The sequence below is a fragment of the Homalodisca vitripennis genome, chromosome 4 (genome assembly GCF_021130785.1).
Source record: "Homalodisca vitripennis isolate AUS2020 chromosome 4, UT_GWSS_2.1, whole genome shotgun sequence".
NCBI lineage: Eukaryota > Metazoa > Arthropoda > Insecta > Hemiptera > Cicadellidae > Homalodisca > Homalodisca vitripennis.
Window position 1 is genome coordinate 122,636,269 of NC_060210.1, and position 22,765 is coordinate 122,659,033.

At 32.6% G+C, this 22,765-nt stretch overlaps 2 protein-coding genes across 7 annotated transcripts in view; one reads left to right on the plus strand and one right to left on the minus strand.

Moving 5' to 3' along the window:
- Positions 1-6,270, minus strand: part of LOC124360074 (arginine/serine-rich protein PNISR-like) — a 38,702-nt gene extending 32,432 nt beyond the window's left edge. The window contains exons 1-3 of one of the 2 annotated variants that reach the window (XM_046813353.1): positions 6,163-6,270; positions 3,903-4,023; positions 650-826 (exon numbers count right to left, since the gene is read on the minus strand). In XM_046813353.1, coding sequence (XP_046669309.1) covers positions 650-826; positions 3,903-3,987 — 262 coding nt within the window. In that variant the 5' untranslated portion in view covers positions 3,988-4,023; positions 6,163-6,270. Of the gene's footprint in view, positions 1-649; positions 827-3,902; positions 4,024-6,022 lie in introns of both variants that reach the window. The other variant, XM_046813352.1, reaches the window with a different exon arrangement.
- A 2,484-nt stretch (positions 6,271-8,754) lies between these two features.
- On the plus strand, positions 8,755-15,995 carry LOC124360075. Of its 5 annotated transcripts, none has more exons than XM_046813359.1 (2): positions 8,755-8,796; positions 12,715-15,995. In XM_046813359.1, the coding sequence occupies exon 2, from the start codon at positions 12,728-12,730 to the stop codon at positions 14,180-14,182; it is 1,455 nt and encodes a 484-aa protein (XP_046669315.1). In that variant the 5' UTR covers positions 8,755-8,796; positions 12,715-12,727; the 3' UTR covers positions 14,183-15,995. The 5 variants fall into 5 exon arrangements, with proteins under 5 accessions (XP_046669315.1, XP_046669311.1, XP_046669310.1 ...); XM_046813355.1 differs by lacking the exon at positions 8,755-8,796 and adding an exon at positions 9,172-9,631; XM_046813354.1 differs by lacking the exon at positions 8,755-8,796 and adding an exon at positions 9,172-9,464.
- The last annotated feature ends 6,770 nt before the right edge of the window (positions 15,996-22,765 follow it).

Here is a 22,765-nt window from a genome sequence, read left to right on the forward strand (position 1 = left end):
AGGAGTAGGCTCGCCCCTCCCCTCCAATAACCGGTTTGAGCCGGTCGGTTACGCCGTGGCCGCCTACTGGTCAGACGTCGGATGCTTTTTGGACAGACCTCATATACAAACACAAAACAAACAATCAAAAAGTTTTAAAAAATTACGAAAATCCTTCATTAAATAAACTGATATTGCACTTTCTCTTATTTTTCATGTGCATTGGATTTAATTAAATGTTAATATTTTTAAGTTTGTGTCTGTTTATTATTGGTCTATTTGACACCATCTCTTCAGAATTAAATTCTCTACAAGTTTTGGTTAAAAAGTTTGTGTAATAATTTTCCATTTAAAGAAGTTAATGAATGTACTTCAAATCTCAATCAACAAAGGATGTTTTTTAAGACCAAAACTTTGCATATTTTATCTGATATCTGAGATATGGGTGGTCTTACAGATCTGGGACTTATTTTATTCAGTTTATTTTACATAGAATCCGATAAATTTAACACCTAACTTTACACCATATAGGACATCAGTTTCACTTTATTCGCATCCTTTCCCAGAAAATCGGGTAAAATCTTTCACTAGCTAATGAAAATCTTTGTTCGCTAACAAGGCCTTTCCGGAAAATATGAACTTTCATACCAAAATATTAAGGTCACATTACCTTGAGGAGCAGTCACAGGTGGGGTAGGGGTGACTTCATCCTTCGACATGTCCATTGGAGCCTCTCCCGCCTCTATATCTGCCTTGATGGAAGGTGGAGGCGGAGCGGGAGGTATTTGATCCACTGGGAATGTTTCTTTCATTTTTATCCATTGCTGTGCCAGTGTCGCCCAATCAACTGTAAAGAAGAACAGTTTTGAATGGTTCTACTTCTTACAACGAATAGTAGATTTCTAATCCACCATTACTCACAACAAATCTCTATATCTATGTAATCATGATTACGACCACAATTCTCAATTCTTTAAAGTAATGTTCAACAAGACAAAATCAAATTTGCTGATTGGGTCCAACTGAGCTACAGATTATTGTAGTCCTGAAGCCAAAATAATTTTCTTTACTATACTCTAGGCGCCTTGTATATAAATAATTTGTACACAAAATTCCTGAACAACCATACATGGATTTTAACCACTGTAGTTAGTTGGATGGTATGGAATAAATTCTAACTCTATTTATGCAAAGAGAATAGGAATTCTGGACCTAGAAATGTTTTCCATGTATCAACTGTCAGTCTGACTAGGACTGAGTAATACTACTATCAGCAGGATAAGTCAGCAGAATACTACTATCTGGATTGTTCAGTAACCTCTACCATCGGAAAGGGTGGATTGGAAGAGCTCTTCCTGAGATCTCCAAAATGATCAAGAACAGATATTTCATTCCTGATCAATGAAAATGAAGACCTCAGAAAATTAGTGAATTTGCTGTATTTAGCAGTTTAATGGACACTTACGGTCTAGGACTACACAGATGTCGATTCCAAGTTCTATAGACTACAAGCTGTACTATTCTCTGGAAAAGGTTCCATGCAAGTCTTATTTAGACTCCTTAGAATCCCAAAGTGATTTTGGTTTTCAGATATAATAGTTTTATTATGGTTCTTGACTGAGTTTATACTATGAATCATAGCTGTGTTTCTTACTGTATTCCTAATTCTGTAGGTAAGTAGTAAAGTGCTAAAATTTGATTTCATATGGACTCTTCAGGGTACATACGACAAGGAAACATTGACAATGAAAATAATGTGAGTAACATTGAACTGACAGTAGTGGTGTGTATCATCAGTGCTATGTTGTGGGTCTGATAGAGTACTGATACTGCCACTATAGTCATAATAATTTGTAAGAAGTGTTAATTACTATTCCAGGGAGATGTTTAAGAAATATTCATTAAAGTACGGAGGTAATTCTAAGCAATATATGGGTCAACCTCGATTTTTCTCATATTACAATATAATGTTCCAATAGTCAATTAGAAAAGGGAATGACTAGAATTTCTTGCCGGAAAGCAGTTATAGGGAGCAGGCAACCACCAGACGGTCATATATTGCTTAGAATTACCTATTAGTGATCAGGGGCACTGACGTGATCTGGGCTTCAAATTTGGAACTACTCGAGTTAATTTTTTTTCTAAAAGAGCAAGCAGCACGAAGCGCTGAGCAGCGGGCAGGCATCGTGCGTGATCTGGGTATATACTGAATTAATTTCAGTCCGCGCGGCGTTATCTCGGCGTTATCAGTCACTGGCGGCCGGTCCTAATCAGTTGCTATCGTGATGTGCAGCCGTTCCTTTTTTGGATGTTAATCCTTTTTTGTGTAATTCGTGCGAGTTTACGTTAGCGTCATTTATAGTTTGCTCTGAGTATAGTGTAACTTTAAGAAATTTTTTGTACGACCACGGAGTTTTACCACGTAATAAAACATGTCCGAGTTGCGGGGGTCAAATGACCTTAAATGAAACGGATCACGTGTTTCGATGTTGGAACAGGATAGAAAAGACTGATCGTAACCGGAAGAAAGTGAAAGTCCAGTGCAAAAAGTATGTGTCTCAGTATAAATTAACTTTTTTCGAAAACCATAATCTCACAACGCAAACAGTGTGCCGATTTGTGGCTTATTGGGTGTTATTAAAACCACCACGACATGACCTGCTAAGACATGAACTCGACCTGTCTCATGTTGCTGTAGTAGATTGGAGTAGCTATCTCAGAGAAGTTTGTGATTATTCTAGTTGAGAAATCAGAACCTATTGGAGGGGTGGGCAAAACAGTAGAGATTGACGAGGCAAAAATCGGTAAATGTAAATATAATCGCGGCCGTATTATTGAAGGGAATTGGGTTTTCGCTGGTATTGAGCGTGAAATAAAACTTTGTTTTTTCGTTCCTGTACCAACACGCGGCCAAGAAACATTGTTACCTATAATACAAAAGTATGTGTTGCCGGGAACAACAGTAATCAGTGATTGTTGGAAAAGCTATAATTGTTTACAATATAACAATTACCAATATCTTACTGTTAACCACAGTTACAATTTCATCGATCCCGATACCGGTGCGCACACCCAAACCATAGAACGTTTGTGGCGGGAAGGTAGAGGCAATATCCCAAGGTACGGCAACAGAAAACATCATCTTGTTGGACATTTAGCTGAGTTTATGTTTAAAATAAAATATTCAGATTATAAAACTAGAGTACACAACATCTTTCGGGCAATTTCACATGTCTACAATGGTGCCACAGCGTACAGTGACCGCTGTGAACAACAACCCATTGAGCCAGACTCCAACTCCGACTATTAAGGTTAGTTGTTGGTTTTTGGTTGGTTTTACTTTGCTTTCCGGCATGTAATTATGTGTTTAAAATTGTTTTACATACATTACCTACATTATATTGTAATATGTAATAACAATTTATCAGTAATTTTTAATAAAAAAAAGGATCACGCACGATGCCTGCCCGCTGCACAGCGCTTCGCGCTGCTTGCTCTTTTGGAAAAAAAATTAACTCGAGTAGTTCCAAATTTGAAGCCCAGATCACGTCAGTGCTCCTGATCACTAATAGGTAATTCTAAGCAATATATGACCGTCTGGCGGTTGCCTGCTCCCTATAACTGCTTTCCGGCAAGAAATTCTAGTCATTCCCTTTTCTAATTGACTATTGGAACATTATATTGTAATATGAGAAAAATCGAGGTTGACCCATATATTGCTTAGAACTACCAGTACGGATAGTTAAGAAGCAATTTCAAATTTGTAAGTATGAAAAAAATATGCTTCCATATCCTATTAAGAGCTGGCTGTAGAGAAAGGACCTTTTTGCATAACCTTTTAATGTTCAAGTCTTACAAAATGTTAAAAACAAAGTATCTCAAGAAATTAAAAAATTAAACAATTAAATATAAAAATAACTCACCTTGTTCATTTGGCAAATTCTGATATGCAGATGGATTTAAAGCCCACTGAGTGGGATATCCACTTTGAACGTCTCCGGTCCACATTATTTTTATGAGGTTTTAAATGCTATATCTTGATTCCTGAAACATGATAAAGATAGGATTTGTAACAAGCTTTGAACAGAGCTAACACTAATTTTGAAAAAAAATGTGAACTTTAAGTTAAAAGAAAACTCCACAAAAATCAATTTACTTGCTATGTACAGGGTGTCCAGCAACCATTCGAACAAACTTTGCCACATTGTTCAGCAGGCCAAAACTAACAAATAATGCAATATAACAGATGCCCTATTTCGCTTCGTTTAGCGTCTGTCTGTCTGTATGTGTTTTTTGGGAAAAAAATTACTACTCAAAAACCACTTAAGATACAGAATTCAAACTTAACAGTTATGTTAACCTAGTGTTGGTCCTTTTCAGTGAAAAAAATAAAACAAATTATATCTCATTGCATTTCAAAATGGCGGCCAATTTTCAAATTGTATTAGCTTTGAAACGGCTACTTTGACAACAAATTCACCAGGTTAACTTTTTTTAGCGTATTTTATTACCAATTCAACAATTTTTGTTTCAAAAAGATTGAATAAGCAATAACTGAGTTACAGCACCAAACGTAAAAATAGGTTAAATCCATACATTGCAAGTACATACAACAATGTAGTGGATTTTTACGAATAAACTTTTTAAGGTTCTTTATTAAAATACTGAACAATTATTATAACCTAAAAAAAATATTACTATCATTTTTGTTCCATTTACAGTACGTAATCAATGTGTTACACACACACAAATAAAAAAGAAACAAACTATTCGCAATGTTCTTAGAAAAACAATAGCAAAATATTACATGAAAACAGCTGACCAACAATCAGCAACCAAATCAGGTGTTTTAAATGAAGAAAAACTAATAAACAAACTATCAAGACATTGTTGAGCAAGTCTATGTTTTGAACGTGATTGTCACTGTTTGAATGTTCTGTTCTTCTTTGTAATTCCTGTTAGTTTTTCCTGTTAATTTAAATTTCTTTTATTACTTTGTTTCTTGTACGATATGAACCGTTTTACTTTTGAAGAGTATGCTGATATTCTGTCATAATTGACACTGAGCCACGGTTGGCCAGGGCATCGGCTCTTTCATTCCAGGGATCCCCTCATGACCAGGAACTTAACAATCACATTGTTGATTCTGGCAATGGAAGAAACGACTTGAAAGCAATCCCAGACAAGTTTGGATTTGAATACACACTGAGTCCAGCGCCATCAGTGCTGCCTGACTATCCGTGAAAATATTGATCGTCTTTTTCCTATAACACAGATTCAGATTCTCAAGAACAAATTCCCTAATGGCTGCAACCTCCACCTGAAAATTACCACTAAATAACCCGTTACTGACACTAACACTGCAGATCTGTAATGGCATCAAGTGGAGTAGTTATGCACACGTTTCATTTGTGTCAGACGCGTCTAAACCATCAAAATAGTAAAAAGTAAGTAGGCTAAATGTTATACAATTTGATTGTTACCCTATATTTTATAAATACATATCCTAGATTGTTTTCTGTTCACCATCACATTACTTTTTATACTGTAATTTGAAAAAGGCTACAATGTAATTTGGTATAAGCAGTTGTAGCAAGGATTCTTTACTAAAGAATATTGATGATTCAATATTATCGATCACTCAAGAGTTGGACACTTGTTATACTGCAGCCAATAAGGCTAATGTGAAGTGGGTGAATTACATATTAACTGTTAACATGTAGGGCTTTAAACCACCATAAACTTCTAGTCTAAATTCATCTAAGCAATAATTATAAAACATGCTATTTTACATGTAGTTTCATTTACCAAAATAGGCTACATAGGCCTAAAGCTAATAATGTTCTAATGGAGGTTAAAATAGGCTAATCCTTTAACTCTAAGATAGCCTGTCTTTAAAAACACAATAAGCATATTATTACGAAAAATTACATGCAAGATTTAGTAAAGAAGTAAAAGTTGTTATAACATAAGTCTAGGTTATAAAATGTCTGGATATGCTTTTATTACAAATGTATTAGCCTTAAATCGGCTTTTTCCTTACCTTTTTGGCACTTAATGCTTTGCTCCTAATAATGATTTCAATAATGTAACACAGTTATTAGTAGAATGTAACCGCCACATTAAGAATCTCGACAACCTTACATATCACTAAATAAATTTCATTTATGAAGACCAACTTACCAAGAATTCAAAGATCTAAGACTCACTCAGTCAATTCAATATTAAATCCGATCAAGTAGGCTTGACAACAATTTTCATTTTCGATTATTTTTTTGTGAACACTCTTTTCTCTTCTCTTTCAGTCTTTACTACTCTATGTAGTATACCATAGATTTTCATAGCACATTACAGGAGAATATAAAAAGGTGTATAGAGGACATGACAGACAAGGCGATGTTTTTGTTCTTTATTGTCTGTGGTGTTCTATGCACATACAAAAGTAGTTGGGCTGAAGATCTCTCCAGCTATGTCTACTTGAGCGTTTTTTTTTTTTTTTTCAATTCAAATTAAAATCCTTTCGTCTTGCCTTTTATTGCATGCGCCAACGCATGCCATTATTGAAAGAGTTTTCTGTCTACATTTATTCATCAGTTTCGTGCAACAAACACAATATTTTCAACTAATTTGAGTGAATTTCTCGTCAAAATTAAGTACCGATAAAAAGTGGAAAGAAGAAAAGGAGGAGGTCAAGATTAAAAGACTATTTGAAGAAAAGTAACTACGGTATCAAATTGTGGGAGGAATACGTTTGTATAAAAGTCTTTTTAACAACTCTAAAAAAATGTTTAAAGCTATCTTTGACACAATCCTAAGACCGATCAAAATCAGACACACGTTTGCGATGCGATTCCTCCGTAAATCAAAATAGCAATCACGCTTGGATTCCTTGCTACAGGAGGATTCATGTCACTGATGTATTTATTTTCCGTTTCAAAAGAGTTAATATCGAAATTTATTTATATTGTTTTAAAAGCTATTATTGAGGAGCTACATGATTTAATCCTCGATTGAGTAAAAATGATATTTTTTAATACTTAATTACAATGGATATTTTTTTACGGACTGAATTGACGAGAGCAGAATAACAAAACAAGCTTTTATATGGAAATTGAAAGAAGAAAATATGTTTTATTGAATGGTCAGCACATCTGGTTATCGTAGTGCGTGTACTAAGATCATAGTAGACAAACACATTATTCGTGCTATACGTGTTGATCAAAGGTGGTGATTCACGTGTACTCTCAGGTGGCGTGTTTGTGTAGTAGTAGTAGAATAGGATGATGATTGAATGTGTGTAGAAAAATCGGGCCACAGACTCTTGATTTTATTCATAACTTAAGTTATAGCCATATTGTACTTTGCACCCAAATCTTCCAGTGCATCTTTTCTCACTGTTTTGAGTGTGTGGAACTTGGATATTAAATCCCGCAAGGCAAGGTGCTTATTATAATCATCAATCAATCTTAAAGTTACCTCTTCGCTCTCTGATAACTAATTCATGACACAGGTATTCATAAAAACCCCTTTTAAAAGGCCTAGAATGTTTAAACTTTTTACAATGAGTTATGCTATTTGGTCAAAATAAACTGCTGTAGAGTTAAATTGACTGGTAAACACAGATGCCACATAAGATGAACAGAAAATCCCCGACAGGTTTGCTTGCAACTCGTAAGATCCAAGTAATAGAGCTCTACATTTTCAACATTATTATTAACAATCGAGCGATCATTACTGCTAACCTATGTTCCTAAACCATGTACCTTCACGATTTAAATTAACCACACCACAGGACGTAAGCAAACAAAATAATTAAAACATGCAGAATGATCGAACGCCGAAGAAAAAAACGCATGTAAACAACCGGAACGAAGAGAGACATCGTCGCGCTGCCTCGTACTGAGAATCAGCTGATATAGTAATGTGGCAACGCCGCACGCTAAGGGGGAAGTGGAGTGCGGTAACTGCGCATACGGCTTGCAAAGATATATCTCGTACTAGAAGTGTAGGAAACCCAATAAAAATTAAAACAATTGGGTAGGTTGAGGAGTTGCGGATTGGGCGGGGCGCCGAAACAAAGTTTTGCACGAGTTAAGTTCCTATCTCAGGTCGCCCTGGCTCCAAACCTGTGTATACATTATCAAGTAGACTGATTCAGAACTAGTTAATAATTTATCACCAATTACAAAGAACATTTTATTGAATTAATAGTTAAATAACTAATATGTTAATAGTTTAGTTGATATTTTTGATAGAAAAGGGTTTTTTAAGACGTCGCAGTAATATTAAATAAAGACTATAAAATTATGTAATAATCTTTTGAGTAGTATAAATATTGATGTATTACCTTCACTTAATAACTAAATGCAAATAAACAAAAATATAATTATTTTGTAATTAATTTGTTCTTAATACAGCATTTCCCATGCACTCCACTGTTGTTCTAATCTCTTGAGTTCACTGTCGGATTCGCTAAAAATTAAAAGTAAGCTGGCTTCAGAAAAAGTCAAAGTGCTGTGGTAGGAATGGCACCAAAGTTGAGATTTTCTATCTCAATATGTAATGTTTTGTGGCCTTCTGTACAAGGTTTTTTATGTCATATAACTAATTTTAAGCGAACTTCCATGTTAACTTGTATTATAAAAGATTATAAATATATGAAGTAAAAATTGGTGTTAATGTTAAATTGACACACATATGTTATAGTGTAACGATTATATGAGTTATAGCTTTTAAAAAATATCTATATTTCTGCATTGGTTCACATGGTTCTGAGAGACTATAGTATAAGACATATCATTACACGCCTGGGTTGTGGTAAATATGCAGTTGTTTCATACACTTAAGCCTAAAACATATTGTTTAAATTCCACACTAGTATAGCAGATTAGTTTCTTGCGACTAGTATTAAAATTACTAATCGTTTTCTTTATATTATTAATTAATAATAAAGTCAAACGGTTAGGCTTGTAATTATATGTCTTGTACTACAACATATTTACCCTCTTAATTCACTTGCGTCCAATCTTTTCACTCATAAGTTCAAACCAATCAATTTCTTTGTAATTGACACGATCATTACGTTACATTTGCCATTCGCTGGAAAATCCGATAACAGATTCGCGACATACTCTTGCGGGAGTTTCAGTAATGAACTGGTCTTTAGAACAGGTCGTAGCAGTGACCGAGATCTATTGAACGGGATCTGTTACGCGAGTTGTTCCGAACGTCACAGATCAGATCAGATCATTCGTTCACTGACATAACCCGTTAAGATCATTATCGAAATACAGTTCTGTTATCATTCATTGTCATTGGTCAGCCCTAATACAGTGCAGTAGGTCATTGGTCACTCAGATTGCTAGTGTTTAGCAGGTTTACTCTTACAAGACTGTGGGTGATTACGGGTGTGTTAATGTTATTTTGACCTTAAAACAATAGTTAATTACGTGTAATGTATGATATATCATTTGTACTTGTGACATGTAAGTAAACTTGTATTGCAATGTTTACTGGGAATTAGTGACCTTTCCATATAATCGTGCCTATTGTATTAAAAAACTTATTGTACTCAAATAAACACTTTACAGCCATAGTATAATTTCAAGCCGTTTGGTCTTTGGCGCATTGCAAGCTTTAATTTCTAGATCTGGTAAGTTTAAAATGGTACTTTACATACCTTTGGTATTATAATGAGGCCACCTACTACTTGTTATTATGTGACATAAGCAGGTAAATACATACATACATTTATAAATGAAGAAAAAGTTAACCTTTACAAGCGCTCATGTGATCTGGGCATACATTTAAGTACTATCCCAATTTGTGTTTTGCCATAAGAGCAGGATGGCACCAAAGCCCATAATATGGAATAGTAAATGATAATCTCAAAAAAGTGTCCTGTGATAAATGAATGATCTTTCTAAATTTATAGCTTCAACCCTCTTATAAGGATGGTAGGATAAAACATTTTTGTAAATCTAGGATATACAAAATAACCACAATTTTATTAAGAACAAATATATATTTTGGCTCTGGTGGTGGGGGGGGGATTAGTCCATTTCCCGTAATCCAGTTTTTTTCAAATTTTGCAAGTGTATTATAACCAATAATAAATATATAGTGTACATGTTAAATCCTGACTCCCCCACTTTTTAGGGGAGATACCATAAACTAACTTTCTTTAAGAAAAATACAGGGCCTCTAAAGCAGAGTTTGTGATGAGGTCCTATCCTTGAATTTAAAATGAATATTTTAGATCAGTGTTATTATTGTACTTTCTTGATGGACTCCTTATTCTTAAGTTCTAAATAGAACTATTTCTATTAACATGAAAAAACAAAATATAATGGTCAAAGGTGTGCTACAGTAATAAAAGAAAAGAAAAATACATTGACTACAAACATACATACTGTACTCTCAGACAACTTGCATTGATATATCTGCATTTTTATACTTAGGAGCACTGTACATTTTCAGGACAAAAAAGCAATATTATATACTATTATTATACATCATATAATAACACAAACCTTTTAAATCAAATAACATAATTTAAGATCATAAAAATTAAGTAAGGAAGTATGCAAAAAAAATAATAATTTATGTAATACTTACAAGTAAATTTCAATATTATCTAAACTAAAAAGACAAACTCTCAATTTAAAAAGAAATTCTGTTTTTTTACTCAAGTTCCTTATAGCATAAGGCACTTAGTTAAATAGTCCAGGTGGCAAAAATGAACAAGTTTGGTAAAATAAATTTTTTTAGGTTTTGGAACAAATACATTATCAGAATTTCTCGATTTTAATCCTCACCGCACTCAATATTCCCACTTCTATCATAAAATATATTTAGCACTTTGTACCATTAACCTCCTTTTAGAAAAGTTGTACGATTTGAACCAAATGTTTTCTTAAACATGTTTTAATGTCTATTTTATGGAAAGCCAACAACATTATGAGGGCCCTTCAAAATATTTTGGTGGAGGGGGTGGGTTAACACCCTGTGAAGATATGACAAAGGGTGGGGGTACAAGGACTTAGACTAATACCATTATAATGAAAAGGCCATGTTCCCCAACCGAAAGTGGCGGTACCAAGAGTCCCCTATTTTTCAAACTTATCTAATTTTGACCAAAGTTTTTTCTGAAATGTGTTTCAAAGTCTACATTTTTGAAAGCCAACAACAATTGTTCATACCTCCAAGGTACTAACACTAAGTACACTTAAGTACTAACAAACATCCCTTGTCATTTTGTTTAGTGGGGCTTTTGACTTTAAAGTAAATTGGGAATGAAACAAGTTTGATGAGTTTTCTATAAATCAACTATACTTTTCTGTACATTTTGTATACAAAATCGGTATTGCAATTTCCTCATGGTGACACTTGCCGAAAATGTATGTATAACTTCACCGAACATGATCAACATGAAAAATACTCGTATCTTGGCCACATTGGTTTGCTAATTCATTCCAACATAGCATCCGTGTGAACATTAAAAAGTTCACAACTACATTATTTGTGGGCACTAGAGGAAAAAATAGTGTTCTGGAATGCTTATAAAATTTAATAGAGGTTTTTTAGTAACAGTTAGGGATTATATGTTAATCCCATAAGATTTTCTCTATGACTAAGAACTGGTAAAGTACAAACCTTTTACAAAATTTTGATCTTATAAATATCACTGTAATGTTTATTTTCTAGGTTGAGATGCCATTTTGTTCCAATATGGCAGCCATTAATAGATTTTTTATTCATGACTAATTTAAAAAAGGACTTGCAGAAAAAGTTGAATGTTCTGGAATGCTAATGAAATTTCCTAAACTTTTTGTTATAAACAATGTGAGGTACTTTGGGATTATACCGACCACACCCAGACATGAATCGTTATTTGACATTTTGCTTCTACTGATTACTAGATTAGCGTAGAACAATATTTCGTCAATATAAAAGAGGAATTGTCTTATCGCAAACCCCTCCCCACCCTCAGACAGAGGTCAAAGTCGAGCGGTCTAGTAGATAACGTGATTGCAAAGTCTCGCCGCCCGTTCAGCTAGTGCGTCGATTTGTTGTACTTGTTTGTTTTACATCTATATTTCTCCAAACACAAAAATTCAACAAAAACAAACATTACCAAACTAAAACTAAACTCTTTATTGATAAAACACTCAAAACTTGTTTTTATTCTTGATCACACTCCGCCACCCAAAATGCGAGTGCCTCCGGCTATCAGCGCGGGCTTCGGCAGCACCTTTGGAAAGAAAAACATCCCTCGAGATAGTACCTATCAGTAAAATATCAAATTCTAGAGGGGCTGGTCAGAAATATAAATTGAATTGTAATGGAAAGGCAATTATGTGCCGTGCAAATCATGTGATGCCGCGCCCTGCCCTAATCGGGATTATCGAGAAAAATAAGATAACGGCGACAACAATACCGATCACAATACTTGGAAATGCTTGTAATTTTGTAATTAAACAGTTGTTTATTTCGTTCTATCATGTTTGTTTCTATAAATTTACATTTTTGTGTTCTTCATACTGGTGTGGTCGGTATAATCCCAAAGTACCCAATGTGACTTACTAATTTTTCTGTCATTACAAAATCTACCTAGTTCTGCTAACTGAATGAGGACTATTTTATTATTTATAATTTTCTATTTGTTTTAAAAGAGTTAAAACAACAAATAAAGATGATGAGTAAAAATTTTTTATTGAACTTTTCTCATTTCAGAAGGTGAAGCGAGATGGCACTGACTGATCTGCCAGAGGAAATCATCGAGAAAATAGTGGAAAAATTTAGTGTGAAAGATCTGCTTGCTTGTAGTGCGGTTAGTTTAGAGTGGAGGGAAACATTCAATGTTGATGCGTTTTGGAGGAGATTCTGTTTCAGAGAGATTAAGGACTATTTAGAGAATACTCCTTGTGAAGTAGAACCGGGCTTTAGATTGCCAGAAGAAAATGAGGTTCGGCTACAGCCTCTGTGTAGTTGGAGAATTCATTACATGCGTAAAGTTCATTTACTTAATAACTGGAAAAACAACAGATACTCAGCATTAAGTTTTAGGACTAATTTGGAAATTATGTCAAGTGAAGTCAAAATAGATAGTGATGGCATCCATTGGATATTTATCATGACTGAAACTGCACTTGAAGTATGGAATGTAAATACAAAACCCCAACTCCTTTATGCCCAAATTCCTATATTTGACTGTTGCCCAAATACAGGTGTATTTCTAAGTGGAAAAACGCTTGTTATTACACAATGGAATGTGGCTAGTGTGTACGACTTTAACAATAGTAGTGAGCATTGTAAAATTCTTTACAGGTTTTTGGTTGAAGAAAACAAACATCTTCCGTTAAGGTTATTGAATTCGACCGATATACTTGAAGCAGATTTTATGAATCAGGATGACGATTTTCGGTTCATTAATTTTGAAAATATTCTGGTCAGTTATAAGCGTATACCCAATCCCTTGATTGATTCATCCATGCATCTGTGGGACGTTTTCAAAGGAGTGAAACTGTCAGTTGTGTCGATGTCAACCTCACTTTCTGTTGAAAACGAAATTGCTTTCACTAACATATTTAGGATAGATAATTCGAGAGGGATGATTCGTCACGTGTTTCGTTCACCAGATAGTATATTGTACACAAAACTTGTTGTGTACGACTTCAAAAAACTAAAATTCACTAATATAGATATTACGTTTGAGGGCGTTACAGTTTGGTGTGGATATGCCCAAGATGTTATTGTGACATTCACTTCTCATCCTGGCACAATTAAGTTTTACAGTTATTCAGTCGGAAAGTTGCTATGGGTGAAAGAAATAGGTGAATATACAAACTCAGAACAGATGCAACTGATTGATTCGTATTTGCTGTATTGTATGTTCAACTGTTTGAACGTGCTCGATATACACAAGCAAGAAGTCGTGTACTGTCTTGCGTTCAGCTTCTACTCGTTCGTGAGGAGACTGACTGTGATAGAGCCACAATTTGTTGTCGTCTGGCTCCTGGAACGAGGAGGGAGCCCTGGCTGTCCGACCTACTACCAGGAAGTGTGGGACATCAAGGACTTAAACAATAAGCTTTTGGAATGTTCCAGTGAACTCGGTTATGAGTTGTTTTCTCATAGCTCTTCTATTATTAAGCAAATAATCAGTCACGATGGTATGCTTTCTGTGTACACATTTTGGTAGTTGTGTTCATAAAATAGAAAATAAATTTGCAAACTCATTCTCTCCAAAAGATCTAATAAATGGATATATTGTTATTTTTTTAACTAAAGTGTATTGATTAACAATCAGTAATAATGATCAGTATGATATAATACTCAACTAAAATGTACATCCACATTGCCATATAAAACAAAAGCGACATATTTCAAACATAAGAGTCCCTACAAAATAAATATTTAGTTCATTTCATTACTAACTTTAGGGTTTAATTTATTTAAATATAATAAATATCTAGTCATTAGCATAAATATACTCAAATATTAGTTTTGAAAATGGTTATAATACTTTATATGGTGTTATAAATATGAGATACTATTTGGATTTAAATGTGAAACGGCCCATACCATACCCATGTTATATACACTTCAACTATCATTTATAAAGTAATGAGTACGTATTTGTTATTCGTTTTAGTATTTCAATTATAAGAGATAATTATAGTCAATTGTAAAACTAATTAATAGTAAATAAATAAACCAAAAGGTTATTAAACAGAATAATATTGTATGTGGGCTACAATATTTTATCTTGTAATTCATGTCAAATAAGACAAAGATATTTTTTCTACAACATCCCACTCTGTGAATGAATCTATGGAACATAATAACGTAAGGAACTAAAATTAGATTGTAATTAATTGTTTCTGAGTTTAAAAATTATCATAATTTCTAAAAATTCTGTTGGTATTACAAGAATTTTAACAGTTTATAATATGAATTTTTATTATCATCTATTATTATCACTATGGCCTTCAGCTTGCAATACTATTATGAAGTATTATTGCAAATACACATGTTTTCTATATGTACGAAATGTATAAAGTGTGATTCAATAGTTATCTACAAATTAAGGGTATTTTTGTATTGTAATTATATTACTGTACAATAATGATGTTATTTATTTTTGTACATCTGAGCATTCATTGTGTGTAGTATATACTGTATACTTAAAATTTGAAAATAATGTTGTTCCTATGTATACTCTTAAAAATGTGTTAAATCTAAAAAATATGCATTAGTGATTTATTGTTTCTTTCAGCATAAAAATATTTCTGCAGATTAATTTACTTATCTTATAAAGACTAATATTATCCTAAAATAAAATACACAGCAAATACATGTTCTAGAAAACATATTATTAAAAAAAGTTTATACTTAAAAAAAGAAAATGTTAGTAAAAGAGGAGCAGATTATGTTCATATTTGTAAACTTTTGCGTCAGGGAATACTTTTGAACAGGGTACATGGGATTGGAGTATATAAAAAAGAGAGGGAGACTAGTGTTATCGTTTTCGTGTTAATATGTGTTCTGAGTTACTAAAATCTATGTAGTTTTTGAACGCCTTCATTACACTAGGTTGCAAAATAGTTCTATATGGAGCGTTTGAATGAGTATAACATAAGTTGTGACTTAAAATTAAGTGATGACATACTGATGGGTAATAAAGCACATTTAATGTTATTACTAGATGATTATAAGTACTGAATATTAAATCGATTCAACAGGACAATTATTAAAATAACAAAATCACTCCCAGATCTTACACAAGCTAACTCGAGAGAAAAAGAGTTAAACTTAAATTAACAATGGAATTAATTTAAATGACGAATGCTTCATTATTGTTGCTCTTATGAAGCTGTTGTAACATTCTTATTATAATTTACCCTTATTTTCTAAATTAGTTATTAGAATTATTAGTACAAATTAAACATAAAGTAGGACCATCCTATTTTGTATTGTTTCTGTGTATACCAATAAAGAAGTGTTAGTTTGTATACATGCGTTTTATTTGATATTGCATGGCAACGTACAATCTTCACCTGAAGTTGTGCAGACTGGGCTAAACTTTCAAAATTCTAAGTCGTCTTCTTTGAAGCAGTAGGGGTCGTCTCAGATTTCATGATTTGTTTTTTATAATCAACAAGAGCACTAGTCATAGTTGTCCACCAACTATGATGATTTTCTAAATAATTGACATATACATCTTAAAGTTTATTAAGATTGTTAATCTTATACAGGAAATTCCATTTCTCTATGTTTATTTCCTGAACAGATTATTGAAATTGAGCTACACTGTAAATTTTAAGAATAATAAGGAAAATTATTGTGTCACTTTACATTCAATGCAATGTTGGTAATTCAAAGTCGAAAGTGTTTGGCTCCCATTACCCAAGTGATGGCCAGCCCCCGCTGCCTACTAAGAAATTTGTACAAAAATAACAAAAATTTTTAATATTTAAAAGGTAGGAGTACTCAACACAATGCGATATGTAACAAACTTCACTGAGGTTGTATGCAAAAGTCTACAGCTACGTGTGTCACGATGTCAAATGCTAAAATGTCATAATTGTATTCAGTTTGTTTATAAATGTATAAAACTAATGTAACATGTTCACTACAGTCAAATCCCATGGACCATGTACCATCATTGAATTCAAAGTTGCCTGTATACAAAGATTATAAAATATTTATGTTCTCTGCTATATAGAAATAAAGCTTCATGGACAATTTAGTCCATAAGTCTTTTTGTTTTCGTGATTTTAAGGACAGGTAGACAAAAATGAAAGTTTTTCAACCCCTTGAGTGTTAGGCACTCTAGGAAATGTAAGACTTTTACCAGGTATGAACAACTGATTAACAAATATAAATAGTATGGCACTTCACTAAATTCTTTCTTTAAAGTTTGTTATTGATGATTGAAAGGATTCTACTCTCTTTCTCAGGTGAACAAAATTTTTAAAACCTACCATTTATGGCAATGGACTGCTACTAAAAAAGGAAAGAAAAATGGTACCATACTTGACAACAGTTTGAAGTGCAGACAGGAAAAAATTAATCCAAACGTCACTGCACAGAAGTCAAGAGCACAAACATGTTACACCCGGACAGGCAAAAATGGAAATCTTACAAGTAATTCAATGTTGGAATTTCCTCTGGTACTATGGTATGACATTCTGAAACAATGAGACAGGAAGATGATGGTCGGGAAGGAAAAGGGTAAAGGCAGCCGCCATGTTTTGGTCCTGGATCTTAATGTCATGGTGTTTGTATGAATTTCTTTGCTTGAGGTTTGTTTGACTGTCAAAATCTTTTTAGGTTTCCTAGTTGTCTTTTTTTTAAATATTCCTAGCAAAAGTGACCTAAACTCAACCGAAGGTTGACTGCAGTGGTCAATCTGCTAATTTGATGTATAAAGCCTTAGTAAGTTTGTGTTTGAAGCTCTATGACTCCTGGTGTAAAGACTGCTCATACACAGCAATAGCGATAACAACCGAGTTGTCACAGCTCTACTTATACGGAGGCAAATTTACAATGGTAGTGGGTAACAGCAACAAGGCACGACTGCTTGTAGTTAGAAACAGACGCAGCAGAGCAGTTGCCAACAACATTGAGTTGAATGGAGTATTTATTAACAGCGATATTGGTGCTCAGCCAACAGTGAACTCCTCATGACTCAATAAGGTTACCATACAATTCGAGTTTGAATCATCTTATTGTGCATTTCAGGTGTTCCCGGTAAATAAATAAAGTGGGCACACAGGGACTCATTCTTTTAATAAAAGAAGTGCAAATGTTGGCTTGTAACTTTTTATTGATGAAATAAACATTATCCGAAATGGACATCCTATCATCTGGTCTTCAAAAGTTTTTGTATCAAAAAGTATTTTAAGCACACTACAGAATAACAGTCCATTTTGCTGTTACTACACGGCTGCTAAGTATACTTTATCTTCCAGTTAGAAGCACCATCTTCCTCACTTCCACAACTCAGCTGCAGTAGTAGTACTTTCAAAATGGGTCAATTTAAAAGAACGGCCAACTACCACTTTGCACAGGAGACTTAATAACAATCAATTCCACAAGTAGTAGAATCAAGTATTTTGAATCAACCTGTGTTGCGGCAGCTCATGTACATACCATTGATCATGTACATACATTTCTTGAGATAAAAATAGTTTTTGATTCTTTCCTGGGTTTTAAGATTCCCTGCAGCGTGGCTATCCTGATAGTATTCTTTTTCCAAACTTGTATTATTACTACCTTGGTATTTGTAACTTTCTTCTCAAAAATATATTATACCAAACATATTATCTCCTTTTATGTATTGGAGTATGTAAATCCAGTTTTATTTGTCAATATTATATATATAGTACATAAAATATATAAAAAAATAACCGTTTCAGGTCTTTAATTTTTAAAGACTGCTATTATTGTATGGATGTGAACAGGCATGAATAGAATTTTTTACTAACTTGCAGAAAAGAATTTATCTACATCATAGGATAGTCATATCTCCAATATATACATATGGATATTATCACTAGAATCCAGGATACTAGCTAGAAGTGTAAATATTATATTACAATTTCACATTACTTGCATTAGTAAAGATTCCATTTTTTATTTTTTTTTATTTTGGTATTTAGGATATGTTTATTATATGTGTTAAATAAACATATGCTCTTTACAGGAAAAAATAAACACAGGTTGATTTAAATTGCTTATATTTCACATCACATTTGAAACTAAATTCAACCCTTTTCAAACTGGAGGGAAAATAACATTTAACAAAACAATTTGTACTAACAGATCAATATAATTTATCAATAAAAAATGCAAGTAGGCTATTTTAAAACTCAACTTGAGATAAACAAAGTTCAGCTTGTAAAAAATAAAACAATTTTATGTATTATATATTATGTATATAATATTATAACAATGTTCTACCTCTTCCGTAATTTACTTACTAGTGGCCTCTTAGTATTAGCCCTATAATAAAAATGTTGAACTTAAAATATTTTACTTCCTTATTTTTATTGTAGGGTTACAGATGATATTTTATTTAAAAACACGTTTACTATGAATTTGAATGCTTATTATATATTTTATTGGTTGTTCAGAAAAAAAATGTAAAACCTTTTTGTACTTTGTTGTTTAATTAAATAAAGGTTGTACACTTTACGAGAGAAACTAAAAAGTGTATTTATGGGTATTAATTCATCTTTGAAACAAGATGTCTTCCATAAATTAACAGCAGTGTGTTTAAACTTTAACATTGTTCTAATAGGGTAAAATTCAAGTTCATTTTAATACAGTTGACTTAAGTGTAAATGGCTGTCTGACAAACTAAATTTACTTCAAGTTCAGAATTGATTAACACTGGAAGTGTCTAACAGAATTTCTGAAATGTCGGCACTTTTCATGCAATTTCAAGGCTCTCACGGTAAAATTCATAAAAAAATGTTTTTTTTATTTAAGTATAAATTGTTATACATCAATGTTTTTGTTATAAAACAGAGAATAAAACTAAATAAGTTTTAATAGGAAATTTTAAAAAATTATCCCATGTATCGTGACTATAATTTTATGTGTGAAAAAATTATGTTACATAAAACTATCCTCATCTTACAAAAATTTAAGATGAATAGAACATGTAGGATAGCCAAATTGTAACACATTTAGTTATAAACACAAAAATATATAGTTTTATTGGTTAAAAAATAAAAAAAAGTGATAACAATATGTTTATACAGAAAAGTGCAAATTTGCCATTTTTCAGTTGCTAGGCAACACAATGAAAAAAGTACTATCAAACAAATATTCAATATGTTTCTTGCCTTTTTTTATGTTTGATGATATAGAGCAATATATAAAACAGTTTTTAACATTTTAGAATTGAAGAAAAAAAAAAACAAAATATATTTACACTAGGTTTTTGGTTTTCTCACTCTGAGTCACTTGCTTCTTCTGGCAGTACATAAGATTCCATGAGAATATTATAAATATCACTAGATCCACATGGATCAGCCAGTACTAGTTTTAAAATGAAACTAATTATATTAAAACTGGACATAAATCACTCCAGAAGAAACAAGAAATGATTTGTTTACAACCGGCAATCTCCGCTACACAGATACGATCGAGCCCAATGACAGCTTATAAAGTTAAGCTGGTTGCCACCTAGATACAGCACAAAAGATAATCAAAGACCACTAAACATTAAAAGCACCTCATAAGCAATAGATTGATATATAATTTAAAGGTCTGTGACCGGTAATATGCATTTTATCGGTATATTACGAATCAACCCCGTTAGTGTCGATTGCACTTTAGAAGTGATCTCATCGACACCAAATGGGTTGACCGACACTTCCAGGGTTAAGATTTGGAATCAATTTTGTTGACCATATGGGTACTGTGTTGTATATAAATGCCTTACCAAAATCTTAAAAAAGATAAGTTTACTACCATATATAAAGAGGTATATAAATGTTACACAAATAAAATTTAATAATTTCATTATTATTTGTATTCAAAACATTAAACAGAAATATAAAACTATCCCTTGCTCAACTAGATTATAGTGGATAATTTAAAATTAAATCAGCTGTATTTTAATATAAATTTCCTGGTCAGGTGATAAAGATACAGAAATCATCCAAACTGATTTGATAATTTTCTTATGGATTCTTTCTCCCCTGAGCATATACACAGGTGATGTTGTAATCAAGCAAGGGGTAATAGCAATTATATAATAATAAATATCTCATGTAACAATATTGGGTAGAACATTACAAACACATCAGGTTGTTTATCTAAATGGCAAGCTAGTAACACTCCAAATACACGACATGTCAATTAAGTCCTGGAACAGCTTAATATTATTTTAACCATTGTACAAATGCAACAACAAAACTTTACACTTAAGACACTGTAATTCACTGAATACACATTACAATATTTTTTATATTCATTAACAACATGTTTAGTTTTGGAGCTCCATTTGTAATATTAAGCTGTACTGGATTTTTATTGAGACCCTGTAGTTAATTTTTTTTAAGGTTAAAATCGTATTTAAAGGGATATTTTACAAGAATAAACAAATTACACAACAGAAAGAGTAAACTCATGAGAAAGTTTGAAGATTTTAAATGGGAGGTTTTGAAAATCTAATGAAAGCATGAATAAAATAAATTAGTTATAACAGATGGGAACAGATGTGAATAACTTTCATTACTTTTACTTCGTTTATTATTATTAATGAATTTTACTGTAGGTTGTAATTAAATAAGCATAAAATCTGTTAGTTCATTAAATTATGCATTAAGAATACATTTTTAATAAATCATTCAGTTTTATCATTTGTACAAGTTGGGATTCATTTCCTATAAAAGAAATCCTAATAAAAAGTTAAAAAAAGTTAATACCAAATTAATGGCCTCAAATGCCCTAGGAGGCTTTGGCGGTCTGCCTCAAGTATTCTAGGAGGCTTCCTAAATTTCTAAAATACATAAAAAACCATTGGAATTCAAATTAAAGGAGTATTTGGTGGCAGAATGCTATTACTCAATTAGATTACCATAAAATTACTAAACATAAGCCTTTAAAATTATTTGATGTAACTATTTTTCTACATATTTTAAAATAATTGTTGGTCATTGTGTTTTGCTAATGTGAAATAAGTTTTAGAAATACTTGTAAAATACTGACATTGTTATACAATTTTCAGTTGTCACACAACAATAATAGATTTGAATTATAATAAACTATTACTGTTGGCGAGAGAAAAGAAGAGACCTGGCCCGTGCCGGCGCACAGCTGTGTACTAGTGTGTTGCCGCCCGGTAATTTCAGGCGCTTCGCCCCACAGCCAACCCTGCGAATTGTTTATCCTAGCAATGGAACAGTGAAACAATAATGGAATTACGAAACAGGGCGCGGCAACATACTAGTAGTAACGCCTGCAAATTTCAGATAGGCCAGAATCCAGGTCTCTTCTTTTCTCTCGCCATCAGTATTTCCAGTTTATTTGTAAGTATGTCAATTCAAAGTGTTGCTAAATGAATAATCAAAGCTTGACCATTACATAAAGAATTATACAAGGCAAAGAACTATTCTAATAGTTCAATTGCAATTAGCTCTTTAACAGGGAATTTTCAGCGTCTATATATAACCTGCAGCAAGAGTTAGTCAGCCTAATGCTATCCACTAGTCAACTATCTGTTGATTGCCGTTTGCCATATTTTAATTTTTTTAACTATGGTGTCTTTAAACAATGGAAACACCAATATTGTTACATTATACAAAATAAATAACAAAGACATATTCACAATTATTAAGTTAGGGACATATACACAACAACACTTGTAGCACACTATGTAAATGAGGAAACTTTTGATTGATTTAATAAAGAATATGAATGAAGAATATATAATAATACTGATATTAATAATCGTCGGTGTGTCGTTTATGGAACTTTACTTTTCAAAATGTAGTTACTTATTATTAGTATATCTCTCAGAGTTACTAGGAAACCATTACTATTACGTAAATGTGCAAGAAACTTCTGTCAGCTAGACAGCACCATTACTTCCCTGTGACTTCGTTATTTATTTCATTATTGTGTTAAAACCATTGTTCAAACTTAATTGAACCCGTTATACACAAAAACAAATCAATTTTGGCTTGGTCAAATGGACCAAAATGTGGTTATAAATGCTAATTAATTTTGTAGGTTTATCTTGACGTCGAAATTGTAGCCATAT

Excerpts from the sequence above, each read along its gene's own strand:
- LOC124360075 (XM_046813359.1), top strand. The coding sequence starts at position 12,728 with ATGGCACTGACTGATCTGCCAGAGGAAATCATCGAGAAAATAGTGGAA.